This window comes from Amia ocellicauda, chromosome 7 (genome assembly GCF_036373705.1).
Source record: "Amia ocellicauda isolate fAmiCal2 chromosome 7, fAmiCal2.hap1, whole genome shotgun sequence".
In the NCBI taxonomy this organism is placed as follows: domain Eukaryota; kingdom Metazoa; phylum Chordata; class Actinopteri; order Amiiformes; family Amiidae; genus Amia; species Amia ocellicauda.
Genome location: NC_089856.1, coordinates 3,910,814 through 3,933,989, shown reverse-complemented (window position 1 = coordinate 3,933,989; position 23,176 = coordinate 3,910,814). Strand labels below are relative to the sequence as shown.

At 46.4% G+C, this 23,176-nt stretch overlaps 3 protein-coding genes across 10 annotated transcripts; 1 reads left to right on the top strand and 2 right to left on the bottom strand.

Moving 5' to 3' along the window:
- Positions 1–926: 926 nt before the first annotated feature.
- On the bottom strand, positions 927–4,278 carry tmem205 (transmembrane protein 205). Of its 7 annotated transcripts, none has more exons than XM_066708004.1 (5): positions 4,074–4,278; positions 3,840–3,923; positions 3,180–3,291; positions 2,106–2,269; positions 927–2,008 (listed from the first exon to the last, which is right to left on the bottom strand). In XM_066708004.1, the coding sequence occupies exons 3-5, from the start codon at positions 3,277–3,279 to the stop codon at positions 1,706–1,708; spliced, it is 567 nt and encodes a 188-aa protein (XP_066564101.1). In that variant the 5' UTR covers positions 3,280–3,291; positions 3,840–3,923; positions 4,074–4,278; the 3' UTR covers positions 927–1,705. The 7 variants fall into 7 exon arrangements, with proteins under 7 accessions (XP_066564101.1, XP_066564099.1, XP_066564098.1 ...); XM_066708002.1 differs by lacking the exon at positions 3,840–3,923 and adding an exon at positions 3,488–3,685 and having other exon boundaries at positions 4,074–4,277; XM_066708001.1 differs by lacking the exon at positions 3,840–3,923 and adding an exon at positions 3,488–3,685 and having other exon boundaries at positions 3,180–3,288; positions 4,074–4,277.
- A 357-nt stretch (positions 4,279–4,635) lies between these two features.
- On the top strand, positions 4,636–7,162 carry elof1 (elongation factor 1). 2 transcript variants are annotated; one of them, XM_066708005.1, is made up of 4 exons: positions 4,636–4,737; positions 5,427–5,547; positions 5,945–6,015; positions 6,443–7,162. In XM_066708005.1, exons 2-4 carry the CDS (start codon positions 5,432–5,434, stop codon positions 6,505–6,507), a joined length of 252 nt encoding a protein of 83 aa, XP_066564102.1. In that variant the 5' UTR covers positions 4,636–4,737; positions 5,427–5,431; the 3' UTR covers positions 6,508–7,162. The 2 variants fall into 2 exon arrangements, with proteins under 2 accessions (XP_066564102.1, XP_066564103.1); XM_066708006.1 differs by lacking the exon at positions 4,636–4,737 and adding an exon at positions 4,758–5,219.
- Positions 7,163–10,446: 3,284 nt separating this feature from the next.
- Positions 10,447–22,882, bottom strand: cnn1b (calponin 1, basic, smooth muscle, b). Its single transcript, XM_066707997.1, has 7 exons — positions 22,608–22,882; positions 16,181–16,302; positions 15,654–15,720; positions 15,183–15,320; positions 14,571–14,687; positions 14,224–14,370; positions 10,447–13,717 (listed from the first exon to the last, which is right to left on the bottom strand). The coding sequence occupies exons 1-7, from the start codon at positions 22,665–22,667 to the stop codon at positions 13,466–13,468; spliced, it is 903 nt and encodes a 300-aa protein (XP_066564094.1). The 5' UTR covers positions 22,668–22,882; the 3' UTR covers positions 10,447–13,465.
- Between the last annotated feature and the right edge of the window lie 294 nt (positions 22,883–23,176).

The window sequence follows — 23,176 nt, the reverse complement described above, 5'->3', positions numbered from 1 at the left end:
CCTTGAACTCGTGATTCATCAGACCAGGCCACCTTCTTCCATTGCAACGTGGTGCAGTTCTGATGCTCACATGCCCATTGTAGGTGCTTTTGGCAGTGGACAGGGGTCAGCATGGGCACCCTGACTGGTCTGCGGCTACGCAGCCCCATACGCAACAAACTGTGATGCACTGTGTTTTCTGACACCTTTCTATCAGAACCAGCATTCACTTTTTCAGCAATTTGAGCTACAGTAGCTCGTCTGTTGGATCGGACCACACGGGCCAGCCTTCGCTCCCCACGTGCATCAGTGAGCCTTGGCCGCCCATGACCCTGTCGCCGGTTCACCGCTTTTCCTTCCTTGGACCACTTTTGATAGGTACTGACCACTGCAGACCAGGAACACCCCACAAGAGCTGCAGTTTTGGAGATGCTCTGACCCAGTGGTCTAGCCATCACAATGTGGCCCTTGTCAAAGTCGCTCAGATCCTTACGCTGCCCATTTTTCCTGCTTCTAACACATCAACTTTGAGGACAAAATGTTCACTTGCTGCCTAATATATCCCGCCCACTGACAGGTGCCATGATAACGAGAATATCAGTGTTATTCACTTCACCTGTCAGTGCTCATAATGTTATGGCTGATTGGTGTATGTGTAAACATAAAATACAAAAAGTAAAATATTTTAGGATAGCAGCCCAATATTTATTAACTTCTTTTAAGGTTTATTCAGTCATGATTTATAATTAGAATGTCATGAAGCAAGCTGAAACTGTAGATTTCAACAAACTCATTTAATTGCATTTTTTATTACATACATCTCTCGTGACATTTTTTGTAACGAGTCTTTGTGCTTGTCAAATGCACTTTGCGCCCTCCAGCGGAACTAATCTGTAAATGCGCCTTGAGACACATTCAGTTCTACCTAAATTAAAGCAAAGAGAATGTATAATTCAAAATGTTTATTGTTAAAAAAAACAATCACACTTCTTAATACAATATGGCTCAAGTCTAGCAAACATGTTGATCAACATTTTCCATTTTATTACCAGTCAAATTAATAAAATAATTCACAGCTACTTAATTTTGATTGTCTGTGGGTGATATCATTTCTATATATATATATATATATATATATATATATATATATATAGAAAAGACCTAGAAGACAATCACATAAAAGATTGGAAGATTCAATCTTAAACTTTGCAGGTGTGACATGGAAAAGATAATCTGTAGATTGAAGCAAGGGGAAACATCTTGGGGAGTCAGAGAGAAAGGGAGAGACAGATACATACTTTGTTTTATGATCAAGTATGATGTCAAACAATGTAACAATATACCGATGTCTGGTAAATACATTTAACCCTTTGCAGCCAGCCCATATTAATTTCTACATATCAGAAAAAGCAGTTTTGGACCACACAAACATAAATAATGAGTATTGATCTCTGTAATACATTTTTGATTAGCTAAAAACGTTAGGAAAAGGAATGTCTAAACTGATTGTCCTGTGACTGTTCTGTTTATGTGTCACTATCCAACTTTAGTGTAAAATAGCACAGAGGGGAATAGCAAATGTAGCTGTAAAACAATAATCTGGACCAGATTCACATTTCCAGATCGGTGGCGGCAGTGGCCAGGGAGACGCCTACAAGAAACAGACGAGGCTCCTATTGCTACAGCAGGCCGATCCGATTCCGGCTGCGGAGGCTCCCCGGGGGGGTCAGATGGTGCGGAGGTTGAGGGCGGCATAGCACAGGTTGACGCCAGTGCAGAGCAGGCCCAGCAGGTTGCAGAGGGAGGACAGGCCGTGGTAGCGGAAGAAAGAGCTCCGCAGACCCTTGTACTTGGGGTCCTGCTCGCGCAGCTTGGTGTAGCCCTCCTTGTTGGAGCGGAAGCCCACCTCGCCTCCCAGCCCGTGCTCCCGCTCCACCTCGTGCATCTGATGCATCAACTCAGTGACGGCCGGGCCGAACCACTGGGCATTCAGACCCGCCAGTATCAACGCGCCGAAGAACAGACCCATCTAGGTGAAGGGGGCAGCAGGTTAATAGTAGATTCTTTACACACGGTGCAACGATCACATCCTTTTGGAAGGTTTCACCCACACCTGCCTGGCTCACCTGCACTGTCTCATGATTGTCCAGCAGCTCCCGGGGGTGGTACCCAGCATACACCGCCAGGTTGAGGAAAGACGACCCCAGGAGGCCGTAGAAGTAGAAGGGGAACAGCTTGCTCTGCACCAGGCCGAAGATGTGCCGAGGAACGCCCGCTCCCAGGACCAGCCCTGAGGAACAGCACAATGAATACGTGAGAACCATAATGGTGGTGCTCATCATAATAATGTGTTTTTCCTAAATGGTTAATAGTTTGTTTAAAATTGCCCTCCAGTAGAATATAAGAAGACATTTAATCTTATTATTGTACTCTACTCTGCGAGAAGCTGTGGATGAAATGAACAAGGCTGGAATTCAGTGAATGGAATGACCACAAATTCCGGAACCGAGTAAACCTTGAAAGCATCTAAAGAGCACTAAAGAATGCGTACAGGGATACACAAGGCACTAAAGTGCATTTTACTCCCCCACTTCCCCCATCAATTTGATTGTTTTTCAAACTCTTTCCTATGGGAGCGGGTAATTGTACACGATTGATACATGTAGCCACAACAGAGAATGTAACCTTACTGTGACCCTGTCAAGGTACAGCTGTGGATTGCCTGGAGGATATCTAATTACCTGCTCAGTGTTGATTTGACAGCCTTACCATAAAAAATGCCTTCTGGCAAAAGGTACCCGTCTTGCCACATCACCCTGTTACACATATTCAGCTCTTTAGGGAAAATGCATTCCCAATTCATAGTTATTATTATATTGAAGATATTCAAATCTAAACCACTGTTGCATCTGTGCAATGTTGGCCACCTACGATGCTTTACATCCTTTAAGCAAAAGCAAGTTGTGACAGGTGCATATTTTCCTTCAGGGCTGAATGGTATTTTTACATTTATAAACAGTTTCAAACTACCTGCCCCCTTGGAGACGATCATAAACTGAAAAGTATGCTAAATATTTAAATATGATATCTACAGGTTGATATGAACACTACAACAACACGGTCATGGTTTTGTTGTAGTTATTCCCACCCCCCCCACCCCCAGTGCAGGATTTACGTCACTCTGAAGCCACCAGTCTTACCAGAAACAAATGTGACCCAGATCTGCACGCCCCAGGACGTGGACAGGATCAGGAGGTGGAAAACCTTCACCAGATCTGTGGGCTCCCCTTCCGTCACCATGACCGCTCACTGCTGGGTGGGACAGAAAACAACAAACGCACCTGTCAATCACCGAAAGAAAAGCAGGATATATAAATCACCAGCAGTCCCAGGACAGGTGTGTATGCAGATGTCATTACAATACTTCGTTGTATATTACATTGCATATTGTCTTGTTGGAATTCAGAGAATAACAAAAAACGTGATTGTCATATGAATTATAACTGACCCCAAGTCTTGCACGGTTTTGTTTGTTTGTTTACAACAGGGATTTCAGCAGGACGATGACGTCGAGCTGTGCATGCTTGCAGACCATGTGGACGTCGAGCTGTGCATGCTTGCAGACCATGTGGGTACAGAGTGCAGAGAAACACACCCCCATGCAACTGCCTCTGACACCGGCTCTATCTTCCACAGGCAGCCGCCACTGTAGATGAGTGACTCAGATAAGGACACACACACACACACACACGTCAATGCAAAGCGAGCTGGAGCTGCCCGTCTGTCTGTCTCTCTACCTAGTTGTGTTTTTGTTTTAGTCTCTGCTCTGTGTAATTGTGTGTTTGCATGCCTGTTTGTACCATGAAGCCTCAGAACATCTACCCCCCTTTTTCTCGTCTTCTGCCAATGTGTGTTTATGGTTGTTTTATCAGTAAGACCACGACCTGCAACAAACACAAGCCGATCAGTTTGCAGCACTTGATCGTTGCCCTTACACCGTCTCAAACAGTTGTTGGAGAACCAGCTACAGACTTTGATTAGTGCGTTCATTTGCATGCATGTGATTAGCGCACAGCTGGGTTAATCACTCTTACCGTGTCGTTGGTCTGTTTACGGAGCAGAAATGCCTGTGAAAAGTGCAGCTACCTCAACTTTTCCAGTTTCTTCTGCACCCCTCCTCCGTGGGCTAAGTTCAGTGATCACAAACGCCCCCTTGGCAACTAGGTCCCCACGCCCCCTACAAAACGCCACCGATCACTTCCGCATTTCCTGAACATTAATATGCAAAAAGAATCTCACTAGAGCCAATCATCGGCCTTTCCAAAGGACGCGGTACCGCCTCCCTCTGTGACCTACGGTGGCCTGTAGCAGTCAAACCTCAGTTTGTCGGGCGTTTTCGTGTTTTTTAATAATATATGGTCATCCCTATAATTGTTTGTTTCCCCGGCCTGATAATGTTGGGTACTGCTGGTGGTAAAGTATGAGCTCTAAAGCACATAGTCGATGCTTAAACACACACTGTACGTGTACACCTCAATTTCAGCAGGTAAACAACCCCCAGACGGCGCCATGGCTTCCCGCACGCAATCCGGAGGGCGGCATTTCAAAACAAAAGCCAGCGCTGCTCATTGAGTGGCAGCTGCGTGAGCCAATAGGAAGCCGGCCAGCTGACCCTCTCGACCAATCGAATGAACGACTCGGCGAGGGCTTCCGGGAGCAGCGCTGGTTTCCTTTAATCGTCGCTCCTGCGAGGAGAAGGTAAACACGAGTTGTTTTTGCGCCCTTTTTCTTTGCGATCTTGCAATTAGTATGTTCATGTTAACGAAGGCTGCCGTCTGCTAGCCCGCCCGTTTGAAGTGCGAGAAAGGGTTTGAGGGTCGGGCGGGGGGCGGTGATGGGAAAGGCGACACGACTGTGCGGGCTCTCGCAGCGTGAACGTAATGACGGCGTGTTAATAGCGCCTGGGCATCCGGGTGTATCAGGAGCGAGTCGGTGCTGGGCTGTTTGTTTGACTCGGGGGTCCAGTAAAGTGCTCGGCGGGGGTCCATGAAGGCACAGATTTCATCAGTCATAACCAGCCAGCGTGCGGGGGGACAGCACACGTGATGACGCCAGACGCACTCAAACCCGTGTCACCGAGCAGGGCAACACATGTCTGCAACGCGGGCGTGTGATAGCTCTTAATCTTCATTTTAAACACACGTATTGTCGAGTCTACACGTACACGTCACTGCTCTAAGGTGAGCCCAGACGCAGATGCTCCGCTGCGGGATTAGTGTTGCTGCGCAGCACGGGCCCGTACACGGGTTACATATTACTGCCCGCTGATGGTCGGTGCCGTAATCCGGTGTCCTGGCTAAGGCTTTATTTCTGTTGATTCTCTCTTGTTCCGTGGCCCCCAGGGCGGGTGCTCTGATGCACTTGTTGATTTGTCCCCCCACCCCCAGGTATAATGGGTCGCCGCAAGTCAAAGAGAAAGCCCCCTCCCAAGAAGAAGATGACGGGGAACCTGGACACCCAGTTCACCTGCCCCTTCTGCAACCACGAGAAGTCCTGTGACGTCAAGATGTAAGGCTCGCCGGTGGCTGTGACGTAACACTGACTTGTATGCGAGCATGACACTTATATTAACTTAGGGGAGACGATTTAGATTTTTAAAATGAAACCTAGTCCGCTCCCCTGTACATCACAGAACCCCTTCAATCTACAACAGAGGTTTTTCTACTCAAATTTAAGATGCCTGCAATAGCTTACCAACCAGGTAAGTCTCGAGATTGTGCACTTGACCTTGTTAAACCTGTGGGAGAGCCTCTTGATGCCAGTCTGGGGGCCTGCAGGGGTCTACAGTCGGAGAGATGATGTCTGCATTTTTACTTCTACAGATTTAAATCCACTTTTACAAATACGCCCTGCTGGTGAAATCAACTTCTTACGTTTTTCTTTTATTTATTTTCTTCTGTTCCAGGGAACGAACCAGAAACACGGGGATAATATCGTGTACGGTTTGCCTAGAAGAGTTCCAGACCCCTATTACCTGTATCTTTTCCAGCAGAAACTGGCGGGTCGGTGCTGTGGGTTGTTTTAGAGCCGGGGAGAGAGTTTCCGTTACTGGTTTGCGCCGGATGAACCCGTGCAGGGTCTGTGTTGCCGTTCCACAGTCGTGAGTCTAGTTGAAATATGAAACAAGTGGGATTGAGGGAGTCTAAGCACTCTGGTGTCGTGACCAATGCAGTGTTACAGGTGAAGGATGTGTAAGATACGCTGCAGTAGTGGGTTTTTACCAGTCCTTTGCCAATCTTAGTTTTACTTGCAGTGGGCCACGTCGAGGGACCATATCTGTACGGTATAGGGATGTAAATCTTACCCTGCCATGTGTTTGTGTAAACTATACTTCCTTGCAGCCAGACCTGGAGAGGGAAAAACCAAAATAAACTATTCCCGTTTTCCTTGACAACCTGCTCAGACCTTTCCGAACCGGTGGACGTCTACAGTGATTGGATAGACGCCTGCGAGGCAGCCAATCAGTAGCAGGCCCCCACCTGCGGCCCTCTTCGTGAAGGAGAAGCAGTTACAGTGGACTACTTCAGTAGAGGAAAGGCAGTCCCGGTCCTCGAGAGCCAACCAGTGTTCTGGCTTCCATCCCACCTCGGCCCAGTTACTACATTCTGAACCCCTCATCGGTTTAACGTTTCCCTGTTTGTCTTGCGCCACCGACGATGTAAAGACACCTACACGAGCTGCAGGCGTGTGGCTCTTCAGGAATGGGCTTGGCCAGTATGGCACTAAATAAGTCCCAGGAAACCCAGGGTTAATCACACGTGAGCCCAGTAGTGGTGTAAGATTTTACCAGATGTGGGATTTTCTATTTTTCCTTTGCATAAAGAAGTTTTCCTTCCTCCTCATTTTGGTAATTCCATACACCAGCCAAACCACCTAATCGCTGCTCCTCTAAAGGGAAAGAGTGTTGTTTTGTTGTTCGTTTCTCGAATTATGTGTAGAATTGGTCCTTTTATTTGATGCTTTAAACTGCCTGGGTTGGAGGTGAGGATGTGTGCTGATCATTCAGTGAAGGGAGTGATTCGCCAGTATCATCGACTTGAAAACAACCAGCAGAAATGATCCTTGTGTTTTTATTTTTTTTGTGAGAAATAACTGATCATTAAACTAACTTCGCAATATAAAATGTCTGTTTTCTGTGGTAAAGTCTGTGATATCAAATACTGTAGTGCATGATTTATTGTTGAGTGTTTGCAAGTTTACACAAGTTTAAGGACTAACCTCAATCAACGCTCTGGCCTACGATAAGTACGAATCTGTCCCATCACGGTTTATTTTACTGACAGAAGCCACTCACTACTATTATAAATCAAAACATGATCGATCATGTTTGTAATTAGCAGTTTGAGGGTGGATCCATGTCTTGATGTGTGTTGGTGAGGATGTGTTCGCCATATTTTAATCCAGATTCTCAAGCCATTCCTCAAGCTGTAAAGATTTTTAGTGTTGATGTATTGATGTTTACAGCGAGGCCAAAAGGTCACAATTGGAGATGAATTGCATGTTTCCATTTGGAGAAATGAGTGCTGGACTGGGCTGCCCTCCTCCTGAACTCTGCCAGACAATCAACACAAGTTCAGTCGAAAAACAACTCCATTTCTTCCCTGTGTGATTAGACCAAATTTTGCATGTGGGTGGTTCTGACCCAAAAAGCCTTGTGTGTTTATAAAACAACATAAGCAGCAGTGCAAGTGTGTCTGGAAATGGGGCCCCTCTTTACACAAGGAGCCATCGGGCGAGTGGAACAAATGGTCTGGCAGTTGACACTACAAATAACTCACGAAAGATGTGTTAAATTGCTTTATACTCCCCATGCATCTTGCCTGGACTCTCCCAAACTGTCTTTGCTGGGACAGTTATATAGACCAGACTCTGCATAGCCTTTCACTGCAGTGTGAAAAATGTGAATTCAGATTGGAAACGGATAAGATTGGTAATCAAGTTGATGCCTTGTAGGTATTTTAAATAGGAAATTAGAAAATACAAAAAACATTAATAGTGTAATTTGTCATTAGAAAAACTACTTGGAGGAAATGTGATGGGTGTTTTCAGACTTAAGTAACTTGCATAAATAGGAATTAGGTCATCTGCACTGACTGAGGCTCTACCTTACACACACCAGGGGGTTGTTGAGAACCCATAACTCTTGGGAACTTTACACAGGGGTTGTGGGAGTGAGGAACAAACTGTTAGATTATTATTTTAAAATGTATTGCATTTTTTTAATTATTACACCGCTCAAACCGTGTTGTTTTGAGGTCAGTGTTTGGTTTGATGCTCTTAACTAGGGTTGGCCGTGCACCGGACCGGAGACCGGAGTGGAGCTGGACGGTTTTTGTTAGTTGTGCTCGGGAGCCAGAGCTGGCATTGCTTTTTTATTAATTGTAATTATATGATGCCTTCACTTTCTCACTCAGTTCAATAAGTGATTCTAATTTTAGTGCACATCTCTTGTGAACCACTTGCAAAATAAGGAAAGTCCATGTTAACTCCAAAGTTTGAATTATCTCCAAATTATTTTATTTCAACCAAATTCTGCCTAAATTAACCTCATTTTATAGCCATCTGTTATCTGAAATGTCCTGACTTTAGTTTGTCCAAAAGTTGGTTTCCAGGGAGTCACATGCTGGAGTCATGCCCCCTGCAACTTGTTTGCCACTTTTGAGATAATGACATATCCAATATGTACTTAAAATTACCGGATATCTTCCAAAAATACTGTACGGGGGGTCAAATTACATACACTACATGGCCAAAAGAATGTGGACACCTGCTCATTGAACATCTTATTCCAAAATGATGGGCATTCATATGGAGGTGGTCCCCCCTTTGGAAAGCCTTTGCAGAAGAGTGGAGGCTGTTATAGCAGCAGCCTGCACTCTTCTGCGAAGGCTTTCCACTAGGTGCTGGAACATTGCTGCAGGGATTTGCTTCCATTCACAAAAGCATTAGTGAAGTCGGGCTCTGATGTTGGGCGGTCAGGCCTGGCTCACAGTCAGCTTTCCAATTTACCCCAAAGGTGTTTGATGGGGTTGAGATCAGGGGTCTATGCAGGCCAGTCAAGTTCTTCCACACTGATCTCCACAAACGTTCTGTATGGACCTGCTTTGTGCATAGGGGCATTTCCATGCTGAATCAGGAGAGGGTTTTCCCCAAACTGTTGCCACAAATTTGGAAGTGCAAAATCATCTAAAATGTCATTGTATGCTGTAGTGTTAAGATTTCCCTTCAGTGGAAATAAGGGGCCTGAACCATGAAAAACACAAACCAATATCCCCTCTCCAAACTTTACAGTTGGCACTATGCATTCAGGCAGGTAGCGCTCTCCTGGCCTCCGCCAAACCCAGATTTGTCTGTCGGACTGCCAGATGGTGAAGCGTGATTCATCACTCCAGATGTCACGTTTCCACTGCTCCCGAGCTTTACACCACTCCAGCCAACACTTGGCATTGCGCATGGAGATCTTAGGCTTGTGCGGCTACTCGGCCATGAAAACCCATTTCATGAAGCTCCCGACGGACAGTTCTTGTGCTGATGTTGCTTCCAGAGGCAGTTTGGCACTCGGAAGTGATTGTTGCAACCAAGGACAGGCAATTTTTGTGCTATGTGCTTTAGCACTCAACAGTCCCGTTCTGTGAGCTTCTGTGGCCTACTCCTCCGCGGTTGAGCCGTTGTTGCTCCTAGACATCTCCACTTCACAAGAACAGGACTTACAGTTGACCAGGGCAGAAATTTGACAAACTGACTTGTTGGAAAGGTGGCATCCTATGATGATGCCTATGTTGAATGTCACTGAGCTCTTCAGTAAAGTTCTTCAGTAAAGGCTTGATTTTACAGTGGCTCTTAAAAGTATTCACCCCCTTGGACTTTTCAACGTCATTGTGTTACAACATGAAATCAGAATGGATTTAATCAGGAGTTTTTTCAGCTGATCAACACAGAAAATGTCCATAATGTCAAAGTGAAAAATATTATCTACAAACTGTTCTGAATTAATTACAAATACAAAACAGAAAATAATTGAATCATCAAAATCATCCTAAAAACTCCTGATTGAATCCATTCTGATTTCATGTTGTAACACAAAGACATGTGGAAAAGTCCAAGGGGGTGAATACTTTTGATAGTTTTGGTAGTTAGTCTAGTACATTACCTAAGAATGAATCGCCTCCTGCTTGTCACGCCGTGCAATGCATGCCATCATGCTTGTATAGGGAAGTGACGTCACAGTAGTTACACCTGTGCGACTGCCCACCATGGAGGGGGTCAATTCATATATGAATAATATGGACCAGTCCCCAGAGAGTCAACATATAGCAGAAAACGTTAATTGGAATAAAACAACGAAGTAAAAAACACAAAAAACATGATTATCCACAATTTAAACATAAATACATCAAAACCAGTTGGTAACTTAAAAAGTGTTTATTAACATTACACATTTTCATTCCAAGTGCAATACAAATTTCTATATAATTTGAAAACAGTGACCGATTTTCAAATACATTTCTGCTACAGCCTACTCTGCATTAAGACCTTTTTCACGTCGCCAAAATGATAATTTCGGCATTTCAATTCTGAAACTGCTTATGAACACATTCATTTTTGCTACATATTTTGTCAGCTCAAAGATGTCGTATGCGTTGAAACATGGCTAAAAGCTTAACAAAGGAAGATGGTGAAGTGAAATGGTCAGTCTGAGCGGATGGTAAACGCTTAAGGCACTATAAAAATACATCCCGATTCTGCCCATCGTTTCCAAAGCAACCATTTCAATTAACACATGATCCTCAATTTCTTTTGACGCATGCGGTCTGAGCAAACTGAGTGTAATACAGTCCCATCAACACAAGCTACTTGCTGACGTTTCATTTAATTCTCACATTTAAGATATTATTGAATAACCATGCCTGCATTTAACCAATGAGTCCTGTTCATTAAACAAAGGCTCTGGGATTTTAGGGGTACTTCCAGGATAAACACAAACAAGACAGGGGCAAATTATTACACTGTCTATAGGAATGATGTAGCCTATTCACACTGTAAAACTACATTGACAAGCTGGTCACACGCTACTGTCCCTATAGCACGCAATGGTTTGATTGACCTTGTTCTTTTATTGTCACTAATTAATCAATTATACCGCATTCAAAACACCTGCTTATATTGCGAGGGGGTGGGTGGGGATGGACGGACGGACTTGTTCCCAAGTGTTGCAGTGGTGGATGTAGCGTCTAGCTCAGGGGTGGCTATCCCTGGTACTGGAGAGCCGCAATCCTGCAGGATTTCCAGGTCTCTCTTAATTACCAATCAATGGATATCTTGAACACAGGGACATTTTGCCTAATTAAGACCCATAATTGGTTCAATTAAGCAGATAACGATCTGGATAAAACAAAAACCCGCAAACCCTGCGGCTCTCCAGGACCAGGGTTAGTCACCCCTGGACTCTAGCTCAACAGCCGCATACAGATCAGTTAAACCAATAATAATCTTTAGTTATTGTTTAATCTGACGTTGAAAGCCTCATGCAGGAGAATTAGCCCCTATTCCGCGCAGGTCCAGTGCAGTTTGCATTAGGCCGGTAGTATGGGAGCGGTATAGTCCAAAGCCAAAATACTTTTGTGTGCTTCTGATAGCAGTGCAACATAATGAAGGTTTTGTGGAGTTGGTCAGGGCTGGAATGTCTAGCTAACACTACAGGAGGTGGGAATGTGCTTCAGTATGGGGGATTAACACAGGGGAGCAGTCGGCAGTGCTGTACTGAAATGCAGAGCCATGACAGCAAGAGGCATAACTGGGAGAGTAGTTCAGTTAAAGTGATCAATGATACAGACGGATATATGATGTAGTAGTGCTTCAGAGTGTAAAACAACACACTGCACCCTGGCTTCAAACTCCCACAGCTCTTCTGTATCTTTACAAGGCCTCAAACAGGTGCGCTGGTGTCGCTCTGTTGAAGATGGGAAGGACTTGTACCGTGCAGCTGGACGGGAGCTGGACGAGAGTGTTTTTCGCTTATGCAACACCCCACCAGCAGAGCACCACTGTGAACACTAGGGGGAAGCATTACCCTGACAGAGAAATGCACGGTTGTGTCTGCTGTGAGGGGGATTGGATGGAGGAAAGGTATTCACTAGCTTAAGATCTATGCAATGGACCTCACAAGGGTGGTTTTAAGGCACAGCATGCTCAGTCTCTACATGGGAGGCTGTGAACTGGTTTCCTAGCATTACAAAGCATGTGAGCTGGGATTCTACACAGCGGCCGGCTTCAATAATGCTTTCCTGGGCTTCCTAAACTGTCCTCATCTGGTGTTAATGCCCCGGCTCCCTGTGGCGTTCTCCAAAAGTGCTCCACCTTAAATATACAAAAAGGGGCATCTTGCATGGCAAACTGTTCACCTTCACAAACACATGCATTCACACTCTCCTCAACAATGCACATTGTGCACACGGCAGAAACACGTACATGCATGCAGCACGCCGGTCTGTGACCCGATTCAATTCATGGCCCACCAAATCACCACAGCATACTGTGGCACCACATCTCCTAGTTTACACTGCAAGAAAATAAACGCGGGTTTTCGAGTGGCGGGCACCTCCAACTCGTAAGGAAGGCGTTTCCACGTTTGACATTTTCAACACCGCAATTGTGTATTGGGATAGGCACACTATTGCAACTTTGTGGTCTTCGATCACACCGATTACAGTTTTAACACCACTGTTTGAAGGTGGGTTTTCTCTTTGGTGTGGAGCAGATTAAAGTGCACAGATGGATGAGACAACACGCACAGGGCCCGGAGACGCTGTCAGGATAGTGTCCAATTCAAATCTCGCCCTGCTATGAAAGTGCAGTACATGGAAAATCATATTTTTGATTATGTCTTTGTGCTTCCCTGGGCCAAAGAGTTATTTTGCTACGGCTCATAGCACAGCCCTTGGTATATTGACAAAAAGCCATTCCAGTGCAGATTTGATGATGTGCTGGAGCTCTCTAGGCAAGACAGGTATTAAAGGTAGTCTGCGACAAGCGAGAGGCCAGCCTGCCTTTGTCCGAGGAGCGAGCGAAAACAAATCAACCGCAGATTAACTCAGATCAGCTAACCCGAGACCCCTGTGTGATTGGTAAATTTGCGGTGCCCTGGGCCTGTGGGGCTCAATAAAAATAGGATTTATAAAAGCCAGCTAGGATGCAGCACAAGATTTCGGGGGAGCGTGGGTGGGTTTCTAAAAATTGATTAAATGTTCAAAAATAAATAAAGAAAACATACACAGACATAGCAGACACTAATGGAAGTACAGAGAGAGCACGGCAGGGGCAGGGTGGGTGGGGAGAGAACAATATACATGCCCCACTTGGCGAGTGTTAACGGGGAGGGGTTTCTGGCTGCGGTAGGGGTGTGGTTGGGCCTGGTGAGGGCAGGGCTCTAGTCGGAGTAGTTCTGGTAGCTGGCGTTGTGGTCGAAGGCGTTCTCCCCGTCGCCGCTGTCGAAGGAGTCCCCGGGGAGGCAGTACTTGCTGTCGTAGACCTGGCGCGGGAGCCCGTAGACCGTCATGCCCTGCTGCGACGCCATCTTGTTGGTGCCCATCTGCAGAGACACGGTGGTGGAGTCGCACTTCTCCATGCCCAGCTTCTGGTCGAAGATCTGCCGCTTGGTGCCCGGGGCGGTCATGCCAGCCTGGAGTGGGGGGGAGAGAGAGAGAGAAAGGAGGGGGAGAGAAGGGATGGCAAATGTCTTAATAATTCTGGGGCAGGTCAGTTACCAAAAAACAAAGAGCAAGAGGGGTTCAACTGAAGAACGAAATAACTTTGTCAATCTTTATTCCGAGCCGTGACACAGAACCAAACTGCTAGACTTGACACTACATTATAGCAGGAAGAATCTTCAACATTAGGCCTAACACCCTCCAACCCTGGTACTACACCCAATCTGTACCCACGTCTACATTCACTGAGCAGAACCCTAACGCCAATGGACGTCTGCGCATTACAGCGAATTCTAGCCTTAACCTTAGCCGTCTCGACAAGCTAACCACCCAGGTTCAATCGCTTCATTTCATCCTGGGGCACAGTGAACTCCTGAGCTCTGCCCGTAGAGAAGCAGTCTTTCTACAGACCGCAATGTGAGAGCCGACCCAGGTCCACACAACCCGCCCCCAACGTCCGCTTCCGAGTGCTGCTCACCTGGCTGGCTCCCTTGTTGGTGCCCATCTGCAGGCTGATGGTGGATTGGTCCATGGGCTTCTCCACGCCAGTCTTGGGGTCGTACAGGTGGCGTCGGGTTCCGTACGAGGTCATGCCCTTTTGGCTGGCGAACTTGTTGGTGCCCATCTGGAAAAGGAGATAGAGGGATGGGAGAGGGGGTCAACCTTGGCTTGCTGAGCTCCGTGAGGAACTGATGTCTGCAGGTGATCTGTTGTGGGCATGTGTGGATCACAAGGGGGTACATTTTTGGCTTATGAAGAATATAAGGATCACATGGCGGGGGCGGGGGGCAGTGTGTGAAGACGGTGTCCGGAGGCCCTGCTGACCTGCAGGCCGATGACGTTGCGTCCCTCCTTCAGCTTGTCCGGGGTGAAGCGACGGTTTTGTTTTGTGGTGTACTTCACCCCCACGTTGTTTTTCGTGTGGAAGCCTTTGGTCTGGGCCTAGTGGGGGGGAGAGAGGACAGAAACACACCATTGGGTGCTCTAGATTCATTCACCCTCAACAACTAAGAAGGTTTGAACAGCAATTTTACAGTTAGGGTTTAGCTCTGGTGCTGGCATTGGCTTCCAGGGGATTCTTAATGGTTTTGATTAACCTATGAGATAATCGTATAATCTAGCTATCCATCTCTATTTGTATTGGCCTAAAACATATAGTGACATCTGGAGAAAATTAGTAGTAAAGGGGAATTCATTCTGCCTCCATTGATATCGACATGAAATCATTGGCTCTTGTGGAGCCTCTCAGTGTTGGCCGATGGCTGACGTTTTTGGGGTCAAGTTTGGAGAAGCTGATGTTTCTCCAAATATGCCTCCTTTTAGCCAACATCAGGGCCTACCTAAGCTTCCAATCACACCTGACAAAAACTCTTCTCACATCTAACTGGGAAACGCATCACTGCGCAGACAGAAACAACCCCCCCCCCATCTCCTTACCACTCCTGCCAGGGCGATGAGTGTGGTCTGGACCTGGGTGTAGTTGTAGTTCTCAAACAGGTCGTTGGCCTCGAAGATGTCGTGGGGCTTCACGCCATAGTCCGTGATGGCCTTGATGAAATTCCCGATGTTCTCAAGCTGCACGTGGGGGCAACACAGAGATCGAACTTGTCAGACGAAATAGGGAGGAAATCTAGTGAGGTCAGGGACTGGCAGCTCTGAACCTGGATTGGTCAGGTGACTTTTTGGAGATCCAGGCAGTGATTTGTTGCTGGGGGGCAGCTGCATTTCATGAATGAGGGCAAACACTGAGCGGGACTCATACATGAGAACACGTCACATACAAGAAAGACCACAACAATAAGAGGAATAAACATGTCTCATTTAAGCAAGAATAAATACGTTTCTACCAGAATCAAACTTTAGTCTGGACCAGCTGAGGCGTCTCAATGAAAGGTACATTTTGTTTACCTGGTGCCAGTTCTGGGGGGAGTCATTGATCTTCCTGATGGATCCGGGTTGAAGCTTGTTAATCAACCTGGGCGGAGGAACGAAAGCACAAGTGCTTGATCAGTCGCAGGCCTGTCCACTTCCTCACGGCGCGGTCGAGACAACGCATTGCTTGTTTAACAGCGGAGGCAGTGAGGGAAATCACAAGACCTCCCGCGAATGTTGAAGCCTTAGAACAGTCCTACTCAGCATTCATAGTAATAGTCCTTATTGACAGTTCATTAAGCTTCCATGTCACTTCACACCTGGCTGTTCAAGCACAGCTCCCTAACGAGAAAACACAGAGCTGGGATGTGAATTAATTCAGCTACAGTTCTCCCTAATAGAAAGAGGTAGGATAAGGTCCCTGGCAGACCCATGATTAATTAATGCAAACAATTAAAGCTGAACTAATGCGTTGTGTATTTGTTTAAATGCAATTGATACTTTCAAAGGATAGACGTATTGCGGGGTGACTGCTGTGCCGTGGCTGGGCCCGGCTCACTCACTCGCACAGGATCACGCCATCCTTCAGGCCGTCCATGAAGTTGACGGGGATCTTCCTGCCGATCACCTCCTCGATCCACAGGCGCAGGTCTTCTTCCTTGTGGGGGTCATACTTCTGGGCAAGCTAAGGGGGAGAGAAAGGGAGGGGCAAAGGTCATGGGAAGGGTAAGATGCAACCTCACCGGCCCTCCACCCATGTCAATCTGCCACAGCAAACGCCCGTTTCAGACTAGGAAGGGAGCAACTAAAGAGGAACGTCCAGTAAGAAAATTATAAAAAAAGGCCCACAATGCAATGCTGCACAATATGAAAAGCACTTGGGTAAGAGACACTTAATAGATCGGTCTTTAACAATGTGCAAGAGCCACCCTGGGGTTTAATGAGTGCTGAACGAGGCAGACCCGTTGGCACTTTATTATGAGCAAGTGAGTGGAAGGAAGGGGCAAGCCCAGTTTCACTTCTTTATTGCCACAGCGGTTGTTCAGTGCAGTTGTGTAGGAACAGAGCAGCACAGATAGCCCTCCAACAGGGTTTATTAATGCTACCCTATGCAATTAAGCCGCAATTAACTAAGTGAGCTAATTCAGAATATGGCATTTGCTATAATCAGCGTTGAAAAATTGCATGAGTAACTGCAAAACCTATGATTTTTAGTTTTTCTTGCCAATTTGAGCAAAGACACTGAAAAATGAATTGCGTGACATGCAGTTATTATTTAAACAATGTGAACCAGAATAGTTGTATGGACCCAGCGTTAAAAGCAACACGGACTTCCAACAGGACTGCCTGCGACGGCTACTAAAGACTATATTCCCCTTCTGGTGTCACACATTTCCTCAAAAAAAAGACTTGTGATGTTATCAGGAGGCTGTGCTATCGTTCTCTCTCTCTCTCTCTCTCTCTCTCTCCACTTGAGGTCAAGTCTCTCTCTCCACTTGAGGTCAAGTCTCTCTCTCCAATTGAGGTTTCTCTCTCTCTCTCTCTCTCTCTCTCTCTCTCTCCACTTGAGGTTTCTCTCTCTCTCCCTCTCTCCACTTGAGTCTACATGCACAGTCTACACACAAACAGAGAGCGCAGAATCCCAGGTGCACCGGCCAGCGCACCAAACTTGGGAGAGAGCGCTCTGCTGTGCCGGCCGCCCACGGAACCTGGCCTTTTACAGTGAACTCAGCTAGGCCTCGGTGCCAAGCGAGCCGCATTTGCCAAGAGTTTTCAGATACCAAAGGGGGGTGTTTTCACGGTCAGTGAAATTCAATCAGATTTCTTTGATCCAACTTCTTTGATGCGGTCTGCGCTTGAGGGAGAACAAAAAAAAAAAAATCACCCCCTCCTCCTCCTGTTACTAACATCTCTAGAAGATTTCTTCCCTTTGTTCAATAATAATCTCCAGGAGTGGGGACTTGCAGTGTTTGCATATCTGTCTCCGCTTGAGTCCCTCACAAGAACAGAAGGGGCACTTTTTCACCTTTGCTTCCTTTATTAAGGATTGCACTTTATTTTGTCCCTTAACTACAATATGCAAGCGAGCATGTGAGTTAGCGAGTGAGGGAGTAGGTGAGTGGGTGACTGAGTGAATCAGTAAATAAAGAATATATTTCTGGCTCGGAGGATGGAGTACGTTACTGTGCGAAGCCATCTGCGCTGGGGAAATGGGAAATCTTTGTTTCATAGCTGTGCTTCCCAGCCTGGGCCTCCCCAACAGTTCCAATCAGCACATTAGCCATAAACTCGAAACATCTCGAAACATACTGCAGAGCACCAGAACTGGCCCGTCAGAAAGCTGGCCAAAACAGAGGAGGCTGTTTAACCCCTCATGCTCTACTGGGGGCCAGTAACCCTCCAGAGAGAACTTGGCAATCCGGTTTAAAGAAACACGGTCTTTGTGAAGCTCTGAGAACTGAAAACCCACTTCATACTGGAAATCGGCCTTTAGCAGCACAGGGATGTGACAGTCCCCTGAAACTAAGGGATGTCTGCGAGTCATATTAGGTGTGAATAGGTGCCCTCATAGGGTCCATTTGCAAAGGCGATGCTGATTTAATACGTGAGTTTTCCTGGAAGGCTGTGTAACAATGTCACAAACTATGGGAATGCAACGGTGGTCTCATGGCCGTCCCCTGTAGGGGCAGGTCGGAGAAAGTGCAAGGCAGAAGCAAAGTGGGTGTGTCCCTGTTCTCTAAGGCACATGTCACTACCCTTTGTCAAACGACCTGCAGAGTGAGTCTCTCTCTCTCTCTCTCTCTCTCTCTCTCTCTCTCTCTCTCTCTCTCTCTCTCTCAGGGAAAATTCCTCGAAGGTCTCTGTATTCCAAACTGTTTACAGACGGTCACATTTTAAAGGCCCTAGCAAAGTGTGCTGAGTCCTTATAAGGTGGCAAACAACGCCGGGCACCTGTCCGGCCTGTGAGGCTTCCCAGAGACACTGCGATCTGGCAGGCTCGCTATATAGGGGCTGGGGAGGCAGAGCAGCACAGAACAGTGAGAAAACCTACTTACGGATTTCTTGACACAAAATGTCTGATGTGCCAATTTACGAAGGTGACCCTGGTTACTGAATATAGTACTGTGGAGAGATGTGGAAAGGTGTCCCCATCTTACAGTGTTTACACTGTTCTTATATTATTGACATCTGTCAAATGTAAAATACAATATTACAAGTACAAATGTTCTTCCTGTTGTTTCTGTATGTATGTGTGTATTGTAACGTGCCACCTCACCTAGTGGGTCAGTAAAGGGTTAATTAAGGGCAACTGGATATGGAAAGGCAGGGCAGGGAGAGTCTCAGTCTCAGTCTCCACTCCGTGGAAAATAATGACTTAGCCATGACTTGGTGCTACTTCTTGGAGAAGCCAGTGAAATCTACAGTATGTATGTATTTGTTTCAGAGTCCTCCCTCCCCTTATTGTTAGCACGGTGTCACATGACAGAAAGAGCTCCCATCAGCCCACGCTTCAGACGGAGGCGGCAAACGCTTCTCACTCTCTGATCCGCGAGTGCAGTTGCCGCACCGCCACCCCCTCCCCAAGGCTGTTAACAACCCTCCCTGACCACCACACCCTGTGCCGACCACTGCTGCCCCGCGGCAACGAGGCCTTCTTCAGCGTGTATTAGCAGGTAAACTGCTCATAGAGTCGCTCACTAGGCCCTGGCGCAGCCCTGGAGGGAACTGCAAGAGCCAATACTGCTGTAACCCTCACAATCAAGGGGCATCATGCAATTCATACACATGGACAATCTCAAAAACCACAGCAGCATGGCCGTGGGCAGGGGATTTGGCCAATGACAGGAGGGCCGTCTTTCTACGATGCTTCCCCACACGTAGGCAGGGTGTCCTTCTACCCTCCCACAGGCTGTCCCTAATGAGACCTCTGCTGGTGTTTAGAACCTTTTCAGCAACTTTTACCAGCACTACCAAACTCCATACAACAGCAATGGTTTCAGATACAGGCGTAGTGGGGACAGGCCCCTAGCTCATCCATCCACCCCGGCTCAGCGCCAACTCTCCTAGACAACTGCAACCCAGTCCAAGCAGCCCTGCCCCAGTCCTCAGCTGGCTGGTCCTGGCCCAGTAATGGTTGAGGAGAATGTTGGGGGGATTTGAGGGAGGCTATAAGGCTGGTCTGTCACACTGGTAAGTATGGAGAGTCTTTCTCCAAGTTCTGGAAGCTCATCTTCAAAACATTTCAACCAAGCAGCCCTATGTCTGAGCCAGGAGTGGCCCGCCCTGGTCCTGGAGAGCCACAGTGCCTCCTGGTTTTGGTTTGATCCAAACTGTTCAACTTATTTAATTGCTTAATTAAGCCAAATGTTGGACTACATGAGTCCAAATGTCCGTGTCTTCAAGGGGACAGCCTGCAGGAGAGAGAGGCTTCTTCACTGCCTGCTTTTACTGGTTAAATAAAACACCAGGGCCTGCCACCGAGTTCCCACATTGTGGACAGAAGTGTCAGTATTTAGCGGTTCTGTTGGCGGGCTACTAACATGGATGTTGAGAGGCTTGTGGTCAGAAATGCTGCACTGTGCATGTGCGTGTGTGTACAGTGTGGAAGATCTTGCTGTACTGCTGTGTGACGAGAATTTAAAAAATAGAAAGATTTGCATCAATGCTGTGTTTAGATCCTGCAATCTACACGTTGGCCGCAGACATACAGGCAGGCTGTGCTGCATTACTGCTGTGCCACATGACTGGACAAGTGCAATACAGCGCGTATTCCATTGAACTCCACTAGTGCACTTCCTCCACACTGTGATCTTTGGACTGATTCCTGCGTGCAATACAACATTACCATTTAAGAGTATAGTTTAAAAGCAGCATTTTTACGTCAATATTTAGAAAACTGCTCTCCAATCACATGCAGTTGGTATCTCTGGCAGAATTTGTGGCAAACTGCTGTGGCAAAATCTGGAGTGCATCAGATGGGCACTCCACAAGCCCTCAACGATCTCTACTAAACTGGACTCTTACAAAAAAAGGTTGTGTGGAATTGACTGGCACCCTCCCAAAACTGAGTCTCTGTCCTCCACTGAGTTTCTGACAGTAGCAGATGACAGGAGCGTGCTAAAGGCTGCCACGCGCTGCATCCACAGGCTCGGAAGGAATGAGGAACACTGACAAAGTGTGGTAAAGCCGGCAGGAATGTCTTCACTCCGGGGTGTGTTATTGAGCGAGTGTGTATCTGGGGGTTCCATAGAAACCAGCAAAGAAGAAAAGTATATACCAAGAAAATGGCACTGGTAAAGAGAAATGCATTACAAAGAGGAATCAGTCACACATATAGGCGATATCGGTCAGTGGGGCCAGGTATGAAAGAACCGGTGTGTTTGGTAACGATTGGAGCTGGGAGACATTTTGTCAGTAACAAGGAAAAAAAAAAAAAAAAAACATTTGTTAAGCTGTGAGTTAAAATTCTGGGCATCTATCAATCAATGTCTGGGACGACCACTCTCTTGTTGAGGAGTATCAGTGGTATTCAGGTAATGAACGCACCAGAGATTCACACATTAGCTCCTAAAGATACTTTGTAATTTCCTGGTCTCTTTTTGACCTTTAACCCTGCGGGGGATTATCCAAGTCTAGTATGGGAACTACTGGAAATACCAAGACCTGGAGCTTTCACTATTATAGAGTACCCACTATCCCGATTCCCCTTCACTTGCGAAGATGAAGACCACGTTTTCCTCTGTGCAGACCCCGAGTACTGAATCTTTGACCTTACAAAGGGCAGGATTAGTACTAAACACGCACTACCTCAGTGTGTGTCAAGTCCAAGCTTCTCCACGGGCCTGTAGTGGAATACACTGAGGGACTGGGGGAGGTGGTTCTAAGCACCTCTTTATGAGGAGAAAATTAAAAATACAGCACTGGTTGATTGATGTACAAGCCAGGGTCCATAAACAGCTACATCTGTGCCAATGCAGAATGACACAGGGTGTGTAATTCAGTGGGGAATGAATCCTGTACCATTTACAGAATGCTTCTAGAAGACCCATCCATGTTCATAGCAAGCGGAATGTGGCCTGCATATTGGTCACGCATGCGTGTTTCCATTCCGCGACCTATGGAAACCATCGATGGTAAGTTCACGGTCATGTATGTTAGAACGGTAGAACGCTGTAGGTATAAAGTCTCTGTTACATTAATGTACATACATATCAATAAACAATTTAACATACAAACGACACAGACTCATAACACAAGGGCGCTTGAATTCCGCCTATTGACATGGAGTGCTGCAGATGATCGCAGGTCCAATTAACGATAATCGGCACAATAGGACTGTGATTGGACTGCCTGGATTTTGAATAACTTGCCTAAATACCGTATTATCCACGTTTAGATGTGAGTGCCCTCACAATCATTAGCATTACCTAGGAAATATTTTATGAAATGACTTTCTTGTCCTCATTATATAAACGAATATATAAGCAATATAATACAAAATCGGGATATTGAACTCTGTTTCACTGTGAGGTACGAATTTAAAATTGCGTACACTGACTTACATAGTTTAAAATGCGATATAGTGCTCACGTCACACTTGGTTATAGGCTACCTCTTATGAAAAATGTACAGTTGAGTACACATACTATTGTGTACAGTTCTTGCAGTATGCTGAAGTATACCTAAAGTGGGCTTAACTGTAATCATGTTTTCATAAGGGTGAGCAATACGATGAAATTCTGGTTAAAATGTTTCGCATGGATGGACACAATCCTGCAGTCTGATGCGCAGATCGGCGCTGACAGGTGCAGTTTTTGACGCACTTCAGCGCGGTTTGATCTGGGTTAGTTTTCACACTGCAAGAGAGCGGACCAGAGCCTCCCGGATCGATGAACACATTCAACAGTCAAGCTGCTCAGGACAAGAGATCTCATTTGCTTTCATTGTTTTCCAGTTTAAAACAAACAAACAAACAAACAAAAACCCTACCTTGCTCTTCACTTCAGCTGAAAGCCCATACGCTGGTCCTCTGATGAAATGTGTTGACATCTTGGTCTCTTGCTGTTCACAGTCGAGTTTAAAAAAATAATAATAGGAGGAAAACAAATAAATAAAGAGATCTACAAATGCACAGTGTTAAAAGTCCCCGGCAAGGCAAAAATAAAATAAAACGCAAGAATAAAAAGTGTTGCAGGCGGCGTGTCGTTTCGGTCGCTTTCTCCCCAGTTATCCTGCTTGTGTCAAAGCTTTGGACCACTTTCCAAAAGTTTTCTTTCTGTTTTAAACTCTCCCATGTGTGCGTCTGCGGGCCGCGCCGTGATTGGCCCACGCCTCGACCAATCGCAGCGCGCCGCTACTTCTCAGTGATGTCAGCGGGATGGCATGATGAGAGCCGTGTCACCTTTTCCACGGAGAGGTGATGGCGAGATGCTACTGATATGCATTATATTCAGCCTTTCTTTTGGACCTATGAGTAACACCAACAAACACAAACACAGAACAAGTACATGTTTCCAAAGGGAGAGCGGGCCGGCATCTAAATAAACGCGGACAGCAAA